Here is an 18,939-nt window from a genome sequence, read left to right on the forward strand (position 1 = left end):
CATAAGAGACAAGCGTCTGTCACAGTTGGAGGGACATGGACTGGGATGTGGAGGTGGACAGTGAAAGAAGTTGAAAGATCGGAGGACCTCCCAGATCTGGGATAAATGAGATTAGATTCAAAGGAGAGAAAAGAAAGGGGCAGTGGGATAAAAACAAGAGGGCTATCAGCCTATAGAGCTCCGTTATTTAAGATTCAGTTTTATCAGTACTAGATAATTCATTAATTTGTAAAGACCACCTGATGTTACTTTTTGTTGAAATTTAAAACAAAAATTAAAAAAAATCTAAATTATTTCAAAATTAGTTTATGAAGACTGCCCCAGAGAATCATATTACCAGGTTTCAGAACTGTTTGTTGAACACTCTAGGAGAAGATCGATTTTTTAAAACTTTCTGAGTTAGATTTCTAGTTAAAATGTTTAAATTTCTATTCAAAATGTTTTAATTTAACAAAACAAATTAAAAATTAAAAATGTCAAAAATATCGGTCTATTAGTTTGTGAAGACTGTCCCTGAAAATGCATATAGTAGTTTCAGAACTATCTAACTAAACCTCCAGGAGAAGACAGACTTTTAAACGTTCCTATTTGTATAAAATGGTTAAAAATTTTTTTTTTTTAAATTTCAAAACTTCAACCTTTCCAAAATATCATTTAAGCAATCATGACTTTGCCTAACGTCTTTTCAACTGTCTTGTGCAAAAATTAGATTTTGATATTGGAATACGCTTTTGTCATTCAGATTTATTTTGTGAAAACGGCCCAGAAAATCATAGTGGAGCTAAAGAGAAAACAAAAAGGCACTTGAACATATTTAGGGTGGTCCCCTGGTCCCTCCATTGGATCCGCTTATATTGGTACATATGTTGGAACAAAAAATATATTGATACATTTGAACAGGTTCTGAATCCAAGTCAGTAAATCTTTCAAATTATAATTTCGCTTCACCATCTTATATCTTTTTACTAAAAAAAAGAAAGACATGTTTTATTTAACGACGCACTCAACACATTTTATTTACGGTTATATGGCGTCAGACATATAATTAAGGACCACACAGATTTTGAGAGAGGAACCCGCCGTCGCCACTTCATAGGCTACTCTTTCCGATTAGCAGCAAGGATCTTTTATATGCACCATCCCACAGACAGGGTAGTACATACCACGGCCTTTGATATACCAGTCGTGGTGCACTGGCTGGAACGATAAATAGCCCAGTGGGCCCACCGACGGGGATCGATCCCACACCGACTGTGCATAGAGCGAACACTGTACCACCAGGCTACGCCCCGGCCCACATCTTTTTACTAATGCAAACAACTCGAGAGCTGATTATTAGAAGACAATCAATATTTTAAACTATAATTTCACTTCATCTTATATTTTTACTATGTAAACGTAACGAGAGCTGACTATTAAACACATCGAAAGCCTATGCTATGAAACTATGATATCGCATCTCCATTCTATATATTTTACTAATGCAAACGCTTCGAGAGCTGACTATCAGAACCAAAGTCATTGTTTTGAGAAGAAGAAGAAAAAAACAGATTTTTTATGTTTACAAATGGATGTATCAGAAAAATAACAAATCCTCAAATTGTCCACGGCAATCGGCAATGCCGTGGAGATTGCCGTGGAGTGTTTCATTATCCACGGCACTTTTTCTGCGTGACTATATGTAAAAACGCATATTTTTATGCTGTGGACATTTTCTTGATTGCAGGAGTTGAGTAAGAAAAAAAGGTAATTTTGTTTCTTTTAACAATTAATATGGCTTTCCACTCCTACGTGTACATAAATGTGTCCTTCAAAGAAACAAAAACAAATAAAACAACTGTCTCAAAAATGTGTAATCGTAGACTATTCTCCTTTTCACAAAGATTGGACATAATCAGATCTGGTTGTCACTCATTGATAAAGGGACATTCACGAGTTTGCTTCAATTTTTAAGATGTTATCGACAGAGACTTTTAACGATTGTAATTACATATCAAATATATTTTTCTACTTAAAATATAGGTGGCTGTATATTAATTGTGTGTTTGATCGTTCTAATATTTGTACTAGGTTAAATTTCATTTTATTTTCTAAAAAAATAAATTTCGTGTACGAAATTATTTGAAGACAAAATCCAGTTTGGGCTTCTTACAAATATTAAGATGACCAGAAACGCACTGAATATACAGACACAGATATTCTAAACAACAAAATATATTTAATATGAAAGTTTAATCGTAGAAATATACCGGCCTCGGTGGCGTCGTGGTTAGGCCATCGGTCAACAGGCTGGTAGGTACTGGGTTCGGATCCCAGTCGAGGCATGGGATTTTTAATCCAGATACCGACTCCAAACCCTGAGTGAGTGCTCCGCACGGCTCAATAGGTAGGTGTAAACCACTTGCACCGACCAGTGATCCATAACTGGTTCAACAAAGGCCATGGTTTGTGCTATCCTGCCTGTGGGAAACGCAAATAAAAGATCCCTTGCTGCTAATTGGAAAGAGTAGCCCATGAAGTGGCGACAGCGGGTTTCCTCTCAAGATCTGCGTGGTCCTTAACCATATGTCTGACGCCATATAACCGTACATAAAAATGTGTTGAGTGCGTCGTTAAATAAAACATTTCTTTCTTCTTTTTTTCGTAGAAATATTTTATTAGTCGGGAAAATATTACAATGCAGCAAACTCAGGAATGTCCCTATAATGTGTTTATGGTAAATTGTCTAACCTTTATGCATGTCTTGTCGCTATTTTGTAGTATTAAACAGGGGTCAATCCGTTAAATATATGTTTTGGGGGTATTGGGAAAAGAGCATAGGTATTAACTCCTGAAAATGGCAGACAAAAAGAGAAACACTTGATTATATTTATGGAAGGGTCCCTGGCCCGTCCTTTGAATCCGCTTAGAGATGTAAAGATGTATAAGAACAACAACCGTATTATAAAACCATTTTTTCTGTTGCTGTAGACGTCACGTACACACTTTAACAACAACATTCGCAATACGATGCAGCAAACTTTTTTACTATCAACAAAGTTCAACGTATACAGTCAGTACATGTTATTTCTTAAAATGGAATTCAAATGAGGCTTACATTATTGTCAAATTGACTAAAACTGGACAGAAAAATATAAAATATTTTATAGTTTATTTTAAATGCTTATATATATATTTTTTTTTTTTTTTTTTTTTTTTTTTTTTAAATATCGAAATTGAATTTTTACATTTAGCAGATATAGTTGAACAGCTTCATAGTGAAAAGAAACGACTTTGCCTAACCTCCTTTCGACTCTGCCTTCTACAGAGATACGATTTTGATCAGGGAATATAGTTTTGTCGTTCAGATGAAAATAGTCCCTTCATAATGCATAGCGTAAATAAAGCTGACCACAAACAAATGTGTGTGTGTGTGTGTGTGTGTGTGTGTGTGTGTGTGTGTGTGTGTGTGTGTGTGTGTGTGTGTGTGTGTGTGTGTGTGTGTGTGTATGTGAAGTTACTTAACAATTATGAAACGTTACAGTTACCGGTCTATATTGACTTAAATAAAGAAAAGGAGCTTAGTTACTGTATTGGATATACATGTACTTACATCATCATCAGTAATGCTTATATTAACATTTGCAGTACTCTCCCCTTCGGCAAACGTCACTTGAAATGGTGTAGGTTCCGTGTAGTCCACCCCTTTAGTGGCAAGCCCGGCTGCACCAAATTCAAGATCCACAGTAACACTAGGCGAATTTGCTTCAGCATTGGTGCGGTCAACCGTAATGCTAACTGTTCCATCTGCTTCGCCGATGGTACTTTCTGATTGACTAAACTTAACTTGCGAAACTGAAAAATAAATTTAACTCTTTATATATTTGATTGCATAGGCGTCAGGACTCAGATAATGCCAGCAATTTGGGGGTGAACATACCTTAATTCATCTTTCATCTACGTATAAACATCAAATTTGGGGCAGCGCCCACTTCTGACACATATATAGTACGGTATACCAGTTTACATAAATTTAACAACAATTCAAGTATAGTAAACAACAATGTCATATTAAGAAGGAAATGTTTTATTTAGCGACGCACTCAAAACATTTTATTTACGGTTATATGGCGTCGGACATATGGTTGAGGACCACACAGATATTGAGGGAGGAAACCCGCTGTCGCCACTTCATGGGCTACTCTTTTCGATTAGCAGTAAGGGCTCTTTTATATGCACCATTCCATAGAGGGTATAGCACATACCACGGCCTTTGATGTACCAGTCGTGGTGCACTGGCTGGAACGAGAAATAGCCTAATGGGCCCGCTGACGGGGATTGATCCCAGGCCGACCGCGCATCAAGCGAACGTTTTGCCACTGAGTTACGTCTCGCCCCTATGTCACATCTTAAAAGCACAGACGCTAGTTTCTCTGAGTGAAAATGGGCACTAAGTTTAGTTAATCTAGAAACCTGTACACACATTTGTATAAGGTTATAACAGAGAGAAGCTAAAGTCTCTGATATTTAAACAGAGAAATACCATCTAAAAATAGACTAGAGCTTGTCTCGATAACCGTTGCTTCTCAGATGAACGTGCGTTTTTAGAATTATAAAAAATGCATGTTTGGGTATTACAAAAACCTGGATGACCAGAACCACGGCAAGTGCACGACAATTAATATTCTAAATAATATAATGTAAGTACTTCTAATTTAAATTATAAAAAATTGGTTTAATAGTGAAAAATACGTCGTAGTGTTTAAAAACCAGGATCTTTCACTTTAAAATATCTGAACATATCAGTAGATATCATGAAATATAAGTGTTATTTCACAATATAAACATTTTGATTATATTTCTCTAAATAACAGATATATCTGAACAAATCTGTGACATATTAAACCTTTCAAAAAAAGTAGGGGAACCTGAAATACTAATGTTAATATCAACTATTAGACCGAACATACGTTTTGACCACAGAAATCCTTGTAAAGAACGTTCAGGTCTTTTTATCAACACACAGAAATATATTCCATAGATTGCACGTGCATCACGCAGGTGCCCCGTACACGTGCGTGGGGTGTCATTCTCGATTTTGACAATTTCCAGGAAGGTCAATTAATGACTATGGAAAATTATTTTTGTCAATATTTTTCATTCTGTTGATCATACAGTTGTTATAGTTTTATTTTTAGTCATTTTTATTGTTTGAATTTGCTATTTACTGATAAAAAAAACGTCAACTTTCAAATTTCACTTCTGACCCCAATCGTCAGAAAAACTACTGTAATACTGAACTACCAGTTGTAATGTTTACCCAATTAATTCACCATTATCATATAACCATTCCCCACAGTTAATATACCTTACAATTTTGGCATTTGTAAATTCTTATTAGAATTCCCCTACGTTTTTTAAACAGTATATTACAAAGTGAAATATTCAAACTAGGAGAAAAATATCCGAACATTGTTACTGTGGAATAAGAAGGCGCCAAGTTCAGTTAACATTTTTTTTTAAATTCCTTATAGAACATATCCGGTCAAGATCACACATATGTGCAATCCAAGATACATTTATCACACGGTTTGAAAATATCTCTATGACTATAGTAAGATTGAATAGGTATGTAATAAATCATAAATAAATGCACTGTATCCCTCTACTACACACTGGACATCTACTCGTCCTAACATGTGTAACAACTGAAAATTAATTTTATATCCTAACACAAAATATTTGTGTCGGACGTACAGACTGTTAGGGAAGTAAAATCCACTGTTGGGCTCCTACAAACATTAAGATGACCATAAATATTTTGTAAATACAGACACTGACATTCTAAGGAAGAAAATGTATTTAGTGTTTAACTATGTTTGTCAAAACAACTCTGTTAGTCGAACACATGTTACAGTGGCAGGAAACCAGGATCATTTTCTCAACTCAATTAGTATTTCATCGTACGATACAGACGCGTGTGCATGGGGCGACTTTTGGAAGTTAAAACCCATCCTTGCTCAAACATATTTTGTGTTTCTTCAATACATTTTCCGAGGTTTAAGTACTATATTCTAGGAGACGTTGCTACTAAACTATTGAAGGCATGAACAAAATATTTTAGAAAAATATTATCACACGATACGAGAATTTGTGAAATGATTTTCAACCCTATGTCATATTTGTGGGCACATGTCTAGGACTGGCAACATATGCACAGATAGATAATGAAGCACTTACCATCATTGTCTTGAATTGTAATTGTAGTGGAACTCTGGGCAGCTATATCGTAAACCGATGATGACTTTATTGTGTAATTGTATACTTCATCTTTCTCCACAATCTGAAATTACATTTGATTTACTTTGAATCGCTCAGAATATGAGACATTGCTTTTTCTCCAGTATAATTTTGTGATGAATTTCTAATATTAAGGATATGTCTAGTGCTGACCACAGTGAAACAAATATTATAAATGCCAGTCATATTGAGAATACCAAAATGGCTTCATGTTCTCATGGAATATGTAATAGTTATAGCATGACTTCGATGAATTAACTGTATTTAGACAGGGTCACGAGACGCAGTAGAGTGTCAACCATATAAACAGTTAAAATAGAAACGTTATGACATGAATTTTCACAGGTGGCTCGTTTTGTGTGACACAAGAGTTGAGATCTCAAAGTGGTTCAAATAGCAAATGAGGCATGCCATGTCAAACGTAACGCCATGTATAGTTAAAAACCTCTGCAATTATGGAGATATATGAATCCAAGAAAATACAAAACGGACGTAACATTGAATGAACTTCAAATGGTTTATATTTCACTTCTACCAAAAAGGTCCTATTTGGTTCAAAGTAAAAGATGTGTTTATGTTTTTCAAGCTAAGATAATCAAGTAAACAAAACATGGAAAAAAGTAACACTTTTGAATCATGTCACAATAGACATTGTTTAACAAAAATAAAATTTGTTTTGACAAAATGGACAATGTTACTTCAAGACGTTTGTGTGACAAAATGGTTAGGCAATATTAACCATATCGTTTTGGTTTCCTTAGCAATACTGATTATTCTGAACAAATGACCAAACGTTTGGCTCGAAATCTCCACAAACATCACCACAACTAATCACAGAACACGTTAAATAGTGGCAATTTGTCAAACTCCTGACATATCAAGTTGCATTTCGTATGCCCATTTAATTGTTGTGTAGTTAATATTATGATATGATATGTCTTTAATCAGACAGTAGTATGTAAATAGATCCCATGGTAAATGTCCAGTCTTAATCTACATGTAATAATAAGATACAAATTAGGTCATGTTTTTGTAAATGTGCCAGACATATAAATGAAAACGTCAACCCTCATAGTAAAAACAAACAGCTTCAATTACATTTAATTACATCCTACCCGATCTTCCAATCACACACTGAACAAAGGTAACAAACATATCATTCAATTTCTTTTGACAGGCATATTATAACATGAATCAACATTACGTATGTGGTGTTATACTTCTGATCTTTCACAAACGAAATCATATCGAAGCCAAAGCCCACGAAATGTATCCAATATCATTCACCATGAATATTATAGTGACATTTATCATGGAAACTTGTACTAATTACAAAATGTGTTTGACAAACTTGCACCTATGCTGACAAAAATGAAGTAAAAGCTCAATGAACACATGCAGTTTGCATGTTAACAAATAATGGAACCAGAATTTATATCTCTACTGACCTGTTTTTACCCAATGCAATTTATCAATGAGATGTAAATATTTAAAATTTGATTTGTTCACTATGGGTCAATATAGGATAGTTCACGTCAGGTGTGTAACATTCAGGTTTGGATATGATTTTAGAACATGGAACTTCTGCAATTTATTAAATAAGACTTCATGTATGTTGTTGTAATTACTGTAGGTAGCTACATTCTGAAAATGTTACACTGCTGACATTACAATATATCGATCTATAATATCATGAATCAGGAATAAAAGAACTTTGATGATGACCCTCCATCTCAGTCTACCACACACCAGTGAAAACAAAATTGAAATTTAAGACAATACAATAATCATGAATGCAAAAATAAAGGATGCATGTTACACTCCTGAAATTTGAATGTAGTTGAGATTATTGGTGCATTAAACATGCAGAACTACATACACACACAGTATAAGCGCATGGGTTTGCAGGGAAATATAGGTATGTTTTTACCAATCAGTTTGTGTTGGGAAAAAACATCATTTTATGTTTTAAAAAGTACATAAACTGTCTAGACAGAATTTTCTTACTCGTGTTCATGATAATAGGGGCAGATTTTTTATAACTTGTTTGTCAAGCTTCAGAATTCAGTATATTCATTTATTGTGTAACAGGTGTGAAGAGAAGTTGTCACACAGTAATCGTCAGAAATTATAGTTTCAATGTTTATGTCACACGAATATGTTAAACCTCATACCATTTTTAGCAACATAAGTTTTATATAGTTTATAATGCATGCATGGAATCATAGTATTGTGTTACACAATAATACATCCAGAGATAAAACATCAACAAAGACATTGGAAATGATAAATATTGTTGCTTTTATAGCGAAAGATGTGAAATGAGGCTTCTTTTTCACCCATGTATGTATTTTGAAATTTGAATGAATAACCAGAAATCCCAGCCATGACTGAAACTCTACACAAAGTGGATTTAAAATAATATTTTAACAAATCACTGAAAACAGGGATGATTGCAGACGTTCGTAAAAACAATGTCACAAAAATAAATAAATCATTAATTTACTTACAGTTGCTATCCCACAGTATCCTGCTGCCTTCATCAGGGGAGCATGATTTTCTACCAAACTATATAGTATGTAATACAGATGAACATTACATAGACTGTTAGAGAATAACATACACCTGATGAGGGAAGTTGGATGCTGCTGAAATAATTGGTAGACACTGTAACCAAATTAACAAAATGTCTAACCTTTCGCAGTTTAGGATTTCATATAGCATATACAAATTAACTAATTAACTACATATAAGAAGCATATTACTTCGAGAAACGTCTTACCCCATCATCGTTAAATGTTATCTCAAACGTCTGGGTAGTGATACCGCTGTCAAAGGTGAGAATTTGGGGCACTGCACTAACAATGTCAGCATCAACTGCCTCTCCATTGGAATACTGAGCTTCAAACTGAACATCAACAGACGTTGTACCTGTCATTGTGTCAGTCCTGACAACAGTTACCGTTACAGTTTCGTCTTCTTTTCCACTGTACGTAGCAGCGTCGAAGGCAAACGTTGATTCTGGAATAATATATTAGTTAACAGAACAAAATGTCATCTAAATGTTACTTTTCCGGGTCCTTTTATGGTAGTATTTTATAAACAGGACACTACCTAGCCTAAACGTTCATCTGATGTGATAACACAAAGACGAATCATGACTAGACAACTGGGGTGACAAATATGAATAAGAACTCCAGCTAGATAACAGAGGTGGCAATAAACAAGTTAATCTGGACTCCGTTAGAAATAGTGTTCTCCAACTAGATAACCAACACGGCAATACAAAACTGAACTTGGACTCGGTTACACGGAGTATTCTCTAACTAGATAACAAAGGTGGCAATACAAAACTGAAAAAGGCCTCAGTTATATAGAGTAGTCTCTAACTAGATAACAAAGGTGGCAATACAAAACTGAACTAGGACTCGGTTACACGGAGTATTCTCTAACTAGATAACAAAGTTGGCAATACAAAACTGAACTAGGACTCGGTTACACGGAGTATTCTCTAACTAGATAACAAAGGTGGCAATACAAAACTGAACTAGGACTCGGTTACACGGAGTATTCTCTAACTAGATAACAAAGGTGGCAATACAAAACTGAACAAGGACTCAGTTACACCGAGTATTCTCTAACTAGATAACAAAGGTGACAATACAAAACTGGACCAGGGCTCAGTTACGCCGAGTATTCTCTAACTAGATAACAAAGGTGACAATACAAAACTAAACAAGGGCTCAGTTACACCGAGTATTCTGTTGCTTGATAACTATTCGAAATAGGACAACAATAACAATAGTGTTATCATCACCAGCAATGCCATAATAGCAAACTGTATATATTGCAATATGCAGTAGACGTTTAAAGACTATTACATTATTTTTTTCGTTTTAAGATATTTTAAGGAACAGGCATAGTCTATATGTGCTCTCCTAAACAAGATGGACAAGATGATTAATAAATCAATGTGCTTTTGTGGTGTCGTTAAACAAAACAAACTTTTATGTGTTATTTCTTTAATCACTGTGTAACATACATAAATATATAAGTACAAATAGTGTGTTTTGGTTAAATTTCTACATTGGGGATATGGAATTAAATTCAAAACATACTTACTAATAATAACGCTAACTGTTCATATTTTATTTAGATTTTTTTTTTGGTTTGAAAACAAATAAAGGTTAATAAGACAAATACCAATATAACGTGACGTCATGAGATAAGACGTTCACTGACCACGTAATGTTTACATTCATCGAGATATAAAGTGACGTCATGAGATAAGACGTTCACTGACCACGTAATTTTTACATTCATCGAGATATAAAGTGACGTCATGAGATAAGACGTTCACTGACCACGTAATTTTTACATTCATCGAGATATAAAGAGACGTCATGAGATAAGACGTTCACTGACCATGTAATGTTTACATTCATCGAGATATAAAGTGACGTCATGAGATAAGACGTTCACTGACCACGTAATTTTTACATTCATCGAGATATAAACAAACTACACTTGCTATGGTTGGACCAATGAGATGACGTTATATTAAAAAGAAGTCAATGGAAATATAATTATATGAAAATGAATGTTGTTTAATTTATAAAATATACGTACTATCATCATCAATGATCGTTATTTCTGACGATGACTGCGTTCCAGCAGCAATATTCGCATCTGTGGTAAACGTGATATTAAAGGTTTCATCAGGTTCATCTCTCTGAAACAAAATACATGTGTAATAAAATTCCATTTACTTTTAAAATACAGAAAACTTCCTAATTAAATATTCACATTCAGAACAAATTTTATTATACAAAATTAAATAGTTTCACTGAAATGCTTTAAAATTATATAAATCTAAGCATTGTAGTATTCTTTTACTGTTGTTGTTGTTAGCAATTGTATAAATTTTAACCTGCTATATTTTCATGATATACTGAAATATATAACGAAATAAGGGAACGCACACCGTAGTAAGAAACATATTGACTGCAACCAAAACTCTCAACCATAGTGTCAGGAAGCTAACATAGTCATTGATATCTAACCCCATGTTAGCCCATGTTAGTGACATTCAATCCAACATATTTTTATTTTGTATTTTATAAAGACATCACTATGCTAGTAACCAATTAAATCTAAAACGGCTTGTGTTCCAATATTTCTAACCATCAGTATACTTTGGAATGTAATGTTTGATACACTGGACTATATGTATGTACTGACGGGCAAAAGAAAGTATACCAATGATTTCTTAAATATTTTCTTATATCAGACCGATAGTCAAAGTGCATAACATAAAAAATCGATAATATTGACATCATCCGTGCAAACACCACTCTGTGTTCTGGCATTGGCCATTGTTATCGCAATCAATTGGTGAAGTCGCACGTGCAAAATGTGTATAAAAACGCAGAAGTATGAATGTGCAGAGTCCACTTGTTCATAACATCACCTAAGATATGCCACGTCTAACGGCAGAACAGAGGGAACGCGCCATTGGTATGGTGCAGATGGGAACACCGTACACCGATATTGCACGACGATTTGCTTGCGCCAAAACAACGATAGTGAGATTAATGAGACGATTTAGGCAGACAGGAAGAACAACTGACCTACCACGTAGCGCAAGACCACGTGTTACAACACCGCGGGAAGACCGCTATCTGCGAATGTTACATCTACGCAATAGGACTGTGACGTCATCTTCATCTAATGCTTTGGGTCGTATTGTAAGTCGACGCACTGTGGCACGGCGTCTAAGAGCACAGACCATATAGAGGAACAGTTCTGACACGTGATCATCGCGTCCGGAGGTTACGATGGGCCAGAACAGTACTTCGATGGCGACTTCAACAGTGGCAGAGGCTACTGTTTTCAGATGAAAGCAGGTTTTCTCTCTACAAATTCGACGGCAGGGTTCGAGTTTACAGGCGTAGAGGAGAAAGAACGGCACGAGCCTGTGTTCAAGAATTTGAACCTTTTGGCGGAGGCAGTGTAATGGTGTGGGGCGGTATTTGTGGTGACCAGAAGACGGAACTTCTCGTCATCGATGGTAATCTAACCTACGTTACATATCGTGATGAAATCCTGCGTCCCGTGCTTCTTCCATTTCTTCAACAACAGCAACGTGAACCCATATTTCAACACGACAACGCCAGGCCCCATACTGCCCGAGTAGTACAGAACTTCATACAAGCTAACAACATCGATGTTTTACCTTGGCCAGCTCGATCTCCAGACATGTCCCCGATTGAACACCTTTGGGATCAACTTGATACACGAATCCGACGACGTCCCAACCCCCCAGATAACAGACAACAGCTTGCGCAGGCTCTGGCAGAAGAATGGAGAAGAATACCCAATGACGTCATCAGGCGATTGACCCGTTCCATGAGACGTCGTGTCGCGGCGTGTATTGATGCTCAGGGTGGTCATACCCGTTATTAGACATTCATTGCCTACACATTTATTGGAAATGTTGACTGTCTTTATTTCAGCACATTGTGTCAATGCACAAACTGACCCCACGTGTCTATCGAACATTATCATGCAACCGGTAGGTATTGTTCAACTGTGAAATTACATGTAATAAATTAAAAACGTATAATCATTTCAATAAATGTGAATGTTATAATAAATATGTTTTAGTTATTTTATTTTTGTTTTATATTTCGTCGGTATACATTCTTTTGCCCGCCAGTATATATATATATATATATATATATATATATATATATATATATATATATATATATATATATATATATATACCTTGCACATTTACATATACCTTTAAATTTGCATACCATTATTACACATGTTAATATTCTAAATTGGCACACGGATTTATCATGGGTAAGTTATAGGATAGATATAACATAATGTAATGTAATGTAATGTATAACATAATGTAATGTGATGTAATGTAATGTATATAATGTAATGTAATGTAATGTAATGTAATGTAATGTATGTATATATATATATATATATATATATATATATATATATATATATATATATATATATATATATATATATATATATATATATATATATATACACACACACACATACACACAATACTATCTGTTAATTGATAAATGCATGCTAAACACTTCTTTACTGAGACTGCACAGCAGTGCATGGATAAATAATGGAAATGGGAAGATGAGCAAAATACTAATACAACTACTGGATGAAAATGAAAAGTCAAGATTTATTTTATTTAATATATACTGACAAACTTTGAAAACGCAATGTGGTTTTAATGTGATACTAAACAAAATATATAATGTTTATCCGCGAATGTATTACTATAACATGCTACGGTGTATTCCCGCATGACAACGTAGGATCTTTTCATGCAATTAACACAAAATGGTGAAAACTAAAAATGTGGTATGAAGCTGAAAATGTGTGCAGTATGTTCACAATACTTTGCACGTGTAAACCGCATACGTTGAACGTATAAAAGATCTTACAATTGATGGCTTCTCCTTATCATGAACATTTCCGGTCACCTTAGAATGTTGTAGTAATACATTCATAAATATACATTATATATTTGTGTTAGTTTTACATTAAAACCAAATTGCGTTTTCAAAGTTTGTCAGTATATATTAAATAAAATAAATGGTTAATCCATGCACTGCTGTGCAGTCTCATTAAAGAAGTGTTTAGAATGCATTTATCAATTAACAGATAGCATTGTGTATAGTGAATAATGATTTAAGGTCGACGATAGTCACTTTTTGAATAAATAAAACATATCCAATGGTAATATTTTGACATGATATATTTGACAAAAGGTACATTTTATTTGTTTCATCTTTTAAAACTTAAAATTAATATTTTGTTCAGAATTATGAAAAACAGAAAAATACCTGTAAACAGCGTAGTCCGCTTGTTATAGAAATTTGACAGGGGTCAATGTTAGTAGACCAGTTTTTATTTTAATGTAGTGAAAATTGAATGACATCAGTATTCCAATGATGTCACTTTGCATCTCCTTACGAAAACCATAAACTGGGTACATGACGTTTCCGTTTTAAGAATGCTGGCAAAATTCCAATACAAAATTGTTATTGAAATTTTAGTGTTTAAACAGTACTAATGCACCTGAATGTGTTTGACGAAAATCTTGTGATTAAAAGAAATTGTACCTTTCACAAAATATGGATTTCAAGTGAAATTACGGTAAGATATGCTATATTTATGGTGTACGAAGCCCAAACAAGGGTGCAAAAAGTGACTATCGTCGATCTTAATCATGAACACGATCCCTGTATAAAGATAAAGTGGTACTTACTGCATCATCGGTAACATCAACAGGCACAATTGCGGTAGCTTCATTTTCACCAAAGTTCACCGTGGCTGTTGTAAGGCTATAGTCGTCAGCAACTGCAGTTCCGGGTGTCAGAGAGAAAGTCAAACTGCCACCAGGTGCATTTCCATTAATGTTTGCCCTTCGGACCAATATGTCGATGCTTTGATCAACTTCGTTTACAGAGGATGTTGCTTGGTCAAACTCAAATATAGATTCTGAAAACAAAATACTTAGATGTACAACCGTTTCTTTTCATCTCAGGTTTTTCACTGTTCAGTCTCAGTTATTTTTTTCACCATTCTGTCAAAATCACAAAACTCATCTTAGTCATGTAGGTCTATTTCACAAGTTGTGGACTAGTTTTCGATGTACTTACCGTTTTCTCTTTTCCATAACATGCTACTAAAACACTTATTCTACCATAAATATTTTGTATTTCTCAGTAATAGTGACAATGTAAGCAAAATGTCAGTCGTTTGCGAATTAAGGATTACAATGCTTTAATATCCAAACACATTTTAGATTGCGTAACAATTATGGTCAGTGTCTGTAGGAATAATATGAAAATGTGTTTAACATGGAACATATTTATATTGATTAGATTGATATTTTGTAATAGCCGCATTTGCATTAGCGAGGTTAAACTCTTTCCTGACATGTACACGAAGGTAAAACAAAAGCACTGTAGATTAGTATATACTTCCAAGTAATAGCAAGCGTGTTTTATTTCTTACAGACATGATAGAATATACCATGTCATTAGTAATAACAACTGGCGGTAAAACAAAAATTGGTTCACTGATACAGATTGATCTTGCAACCAATCAGACCTCACAGTATCGAGTTAATAAAACTCAGATCTAGACAAGACAACCAACACTATGATCATGTCAAAGCTGTGGTGTGTAACTTTGCTTACGTCTATACTCCATGTAGCCGCCAAACTATCACAGTGTATTGCCCAAAGCCATATTTACCGTGTATGGAAGTACTGTAAATACGCCTATTAATATTACGGTAAAATAATTAGGGTATCTATTGTTTTACTGAATGAAACGCCTTACTGTCATTATCCGTTATGGTAATTTGTATAGTTCCTCTTGCTTCTGGTTCCACAGTAGCTGTTGTTGGAATATTTAATTCGAATGTTTCATCTTTTTCGTCAAACTGAAAAGCAGAATACATATAATAAATCGATTTGAAATTAATAATAATAATAATAATAATAATAATAATAATAATAATAATAATTATTATTATTATTATTATTATTATTATTATTATTATTATTATTATAACTATAACTATAATTCTTGAATGGTAACATTGTGCTGTGCTTGCATTTATGAAAAAAATATATAGTTTTGTTTAGCGACACCATTAGAGCATATTGATCAATTAATCATCGGAAGGAAGGAAATGTTTTATTTAACGACACACTCAACACATTTTATTTACGGTTATATAGCGTCGGAATTAATCATTGGATATTGGATGTCAACATTTGATAATTATAACACGTAGGAACACATTTTTTCATAATGCAGAAAGGGATCTTGTACATGCACTTTCCCACAGACAGAAAAGCACAAACCACGCCCTCTGACCAATTGTGGTGCACTGGATGGAAAGAGAAAAAACCCAATCAGTTAAATAAATCCACCAAGGTGGTTGGATTCTGCGAAGTAAGCACCTCAAACAAGTACTCAACCAACTGAGCTAAATCTCGCCCTACATTTATGAAGGAAGGAAAGGAATGTTTTTTTATTTAACGACGCACTCAACACATTTTCTTTACGGTGATATGGCGTCAGACATATGGTTAAGGACCACACAGAGGAAACCCGCTGTCGCCACTTCATGGGCTACTCTTTTCGATTAGCAAGAAGGGATCATTTATATGTACCATCCCATAGACAGGATAGCACATACCACGGCCTTTGATGTACCAGTCGTGGTGCACTGGCTGGAGCGAGAAATAGCGCAATGGGCCCACTGACGGGTATCGATCCCAAACCGACTGTGCATCAAGCGAGTGCTGTACCACTGGGCTACGCCTCGCCCCTACATTTATGAAGACAAATGGAAATGTGTTACATGTGTTTCTTGACTAGATACTAGATTCTAACACTCTCTTTGGACAAAATATAAATGGTGGTAGACACCGAAAGTGTGGTGACGTTTAGTAAAGTTTGGTTTATTTAACGGCACCACTAGAGCACATTGATAAATTAATCTTGTACCACGCTTTGGAGTTGGTTCCTTTGATTTTACCTGTGGTGTATCCCATAGTTAAGACCACGGGCGTGTCTAACCTACATTTTAGCGATTGCTGAATGGCTGAAGAAATTACGCCTACAGCTCATATATAGTTCAGCAGGAAGTAAATTAGAACACTGTTTTAAAAAGTTGCACTTTCACTAACATTAGTAATAAATCTGTAAAAATAAAATAATTATTTTCTTTAAACAAAAACCCAACAAATCAAAATTAAATATTATTAAATAGTTTAGCTTCATTTTTCATCACATTACTGATCAGTACCTCCAGCAGAATGGGGCCGTAGAAGTCATGGCACACCACCCACTTTCCCCTGTTATTCTGTTCAGAAGTCTTGAAATGCCGTATTTTAACACCTGAAATTCAAAATTTTCTCGGGGAAGCATGTCTCTACAAAACATACCCAGGTTCGGGCCCACAAATACATGTATTTTCATCCACAGACATTCGCCCCACCCCTGCCCCTATTTTCAGATATACTCTGAGGACCCTTTATAACAGTCTTGAATAGTATATACCCCCCCCCCCCCCCCCCGCCAAAACAACTCACAAAAACACCAAAAAGCATACTTGTTATATATGTATTCGTCTGCCACTTCATAACACGATTAAAAGATAATGTGGGTGCCCTCCTCGCATATGGGTAGCCTACCAGTCACTATAGAATCATCGCCGAGCTAGTGCAACATATTTATTATTTACGTGGCAATTATCAAGCAGATCAACATATTTTGTTATCCACTGAATTCACCTGCTAAACAATTTTAAAACAAAACATTCTGGGGCACTTAAAAAGTCGTTATCTCAATCAATTAGTATTCCCGACATGTTTCTTCATATAGGCTAATCGAAGCAAGTAGTCCAAAGTAGACTCGATAAATTGCAAAATCCCACAAATTTGCTATGTTTGATTCGGACTACGAAGCAAGGTGAAATGTGCCCGCTAAAATTAAATTATAAAACTTCTTTACGACCATGGTGACGTCATAGGGGCGTGGTACAAGCTAGTTACCTCATCCATCACTAGACAAATCTCTCGTAAAAGGATGAAGTAAATATAACATATACATCTATATGCAAATGTATTATTTATTATTGTTATGTATATCTGGGATATACTCCAGTCTCAGTTAGGAAACACGTGGAAGAGCGTGACAGCTATATTTTACAGATTTTGGAAGATGATGGAGTTAACAAACCAATCAATATATTATTATTAACCTGCAACTCGTGAACTAACAGAAACAATACACATGAAATTCGCAGTGTACACAAATGCCGTGCCGACAAATAAATGCAATGCATTTCATTCATAAATATAGACCGGCCTCGGTGGCGTCGTGGTTAGGCCATCGGTATACAGGCTGGTAGGTACTGGGTTCGGATCCCAGTCGAGGCATGGCATTTTTAATCCAGATACCGACTCCAAACCCTGAGTGAGTGTTCCGCAAGGCTCAATGGGTAGGTGTAAACCACTTGCACCGACCAGTGATCATAACTGGTTCAACAAAGGCCATGGTTTGTGCTATCCTGTCTATGGGAAGTGCAAATAAAGCATCCCTTGCTGCTAATCGGAAAGAGTAGCCCATGTAGTTTCCTCTCAAGATCTGTGTATGACGCCATATAACCGTAAATAAAATGTGTTGAGTGCGTCGTTAAATAAAACATTTCTTTCTTTCATTCATAAATATGGCGACTGATGAGAATAAAAGCAAATAGCTATATGTATTTTTTTTGTTAAATATCACTACAGTCCTAAGCATATAATAAAACTTTCTTGGTAAACAATGGGCGCTGAATCAAATGTTTAAACATTACATGGGGCGGTATGTCTTTCCCCTATTCATTTAGTAAGGTAGATATAATATCAAGAGCCTTAATGTATATAAAGAAAAGGCACGTGAGGTTTGTCAGTTTTGTGTGACAGCTACACAAAAATGTATGGAATTGCCTTGGTAACCATTTTTTATGGTTAGATATTCATAGTACTACAGTGGATCCCCTCAATACAAAATTTTGTAAGTTACGTCTTG

General features: G+C 35.0%; 1 protein-coding gene across 1 annotated transcript in view; it reads right to left on the bottom strand.

Annotated features, from left to right (window-relative positions):
• The window catches only part of LOC121391674 (adhesion G-protein coupled receptor V1-like), a 57,265-nt gene that overhangs the window by 18,189 nt on the left and 20,137 nt on the right, over nucleotides 1-18,939 (bottom strand). Inside the window, exons 9-14 of the mRNA XM_041523221.1 lie at nucleotides 15,691-15,793; nucleotides 14,609-14,841; nucleotides 10,909-11,011; nucleotides 9,062-9,300; nucleotides 6,220-6,322; nucleotides 3,593-3,834 (exon numbers count right to left, since the gene is read on the bottom strand). Coding sequence (XP_041379155.1) covers nucleotides 3,593-3,834; nucleotides 6,220-6,322; nucleotides 9,062-9,300; nucleotides 10,909-11,011; nucleotides 14,609-14,841; nucleotides 15,691-15,793 — 1,023 coding nt within the window. The remainder of the gene's footprint in view (nucleotides 1-3,592; nucleotides 3,835-6,219; nucleotides 6,323-9,061; nucleotides 9,301-10,908; nucleotides 11,012-14,608; nucleotides 14,842-15,690; nucleotides 15,794-18,939) is intronic.

Source organism: Gigantopelta aegis, unplaced genomic scaffold (assembly GCF_016097555.1).
Source record: "Gigantopelta aegis isolate Gae_Host unplaced genomic scaffold, Gae_host_genome ctg2811_pilon_pilon:::debris, whole genome shotgun sequence".
Classification (NCBI taxonomy): Eukaryota; Metazoa; Mollusca; class Gastropoda; order Neomphalida; family Peltospiridae; genus Gigantopelta; species Gigantopelta aegis.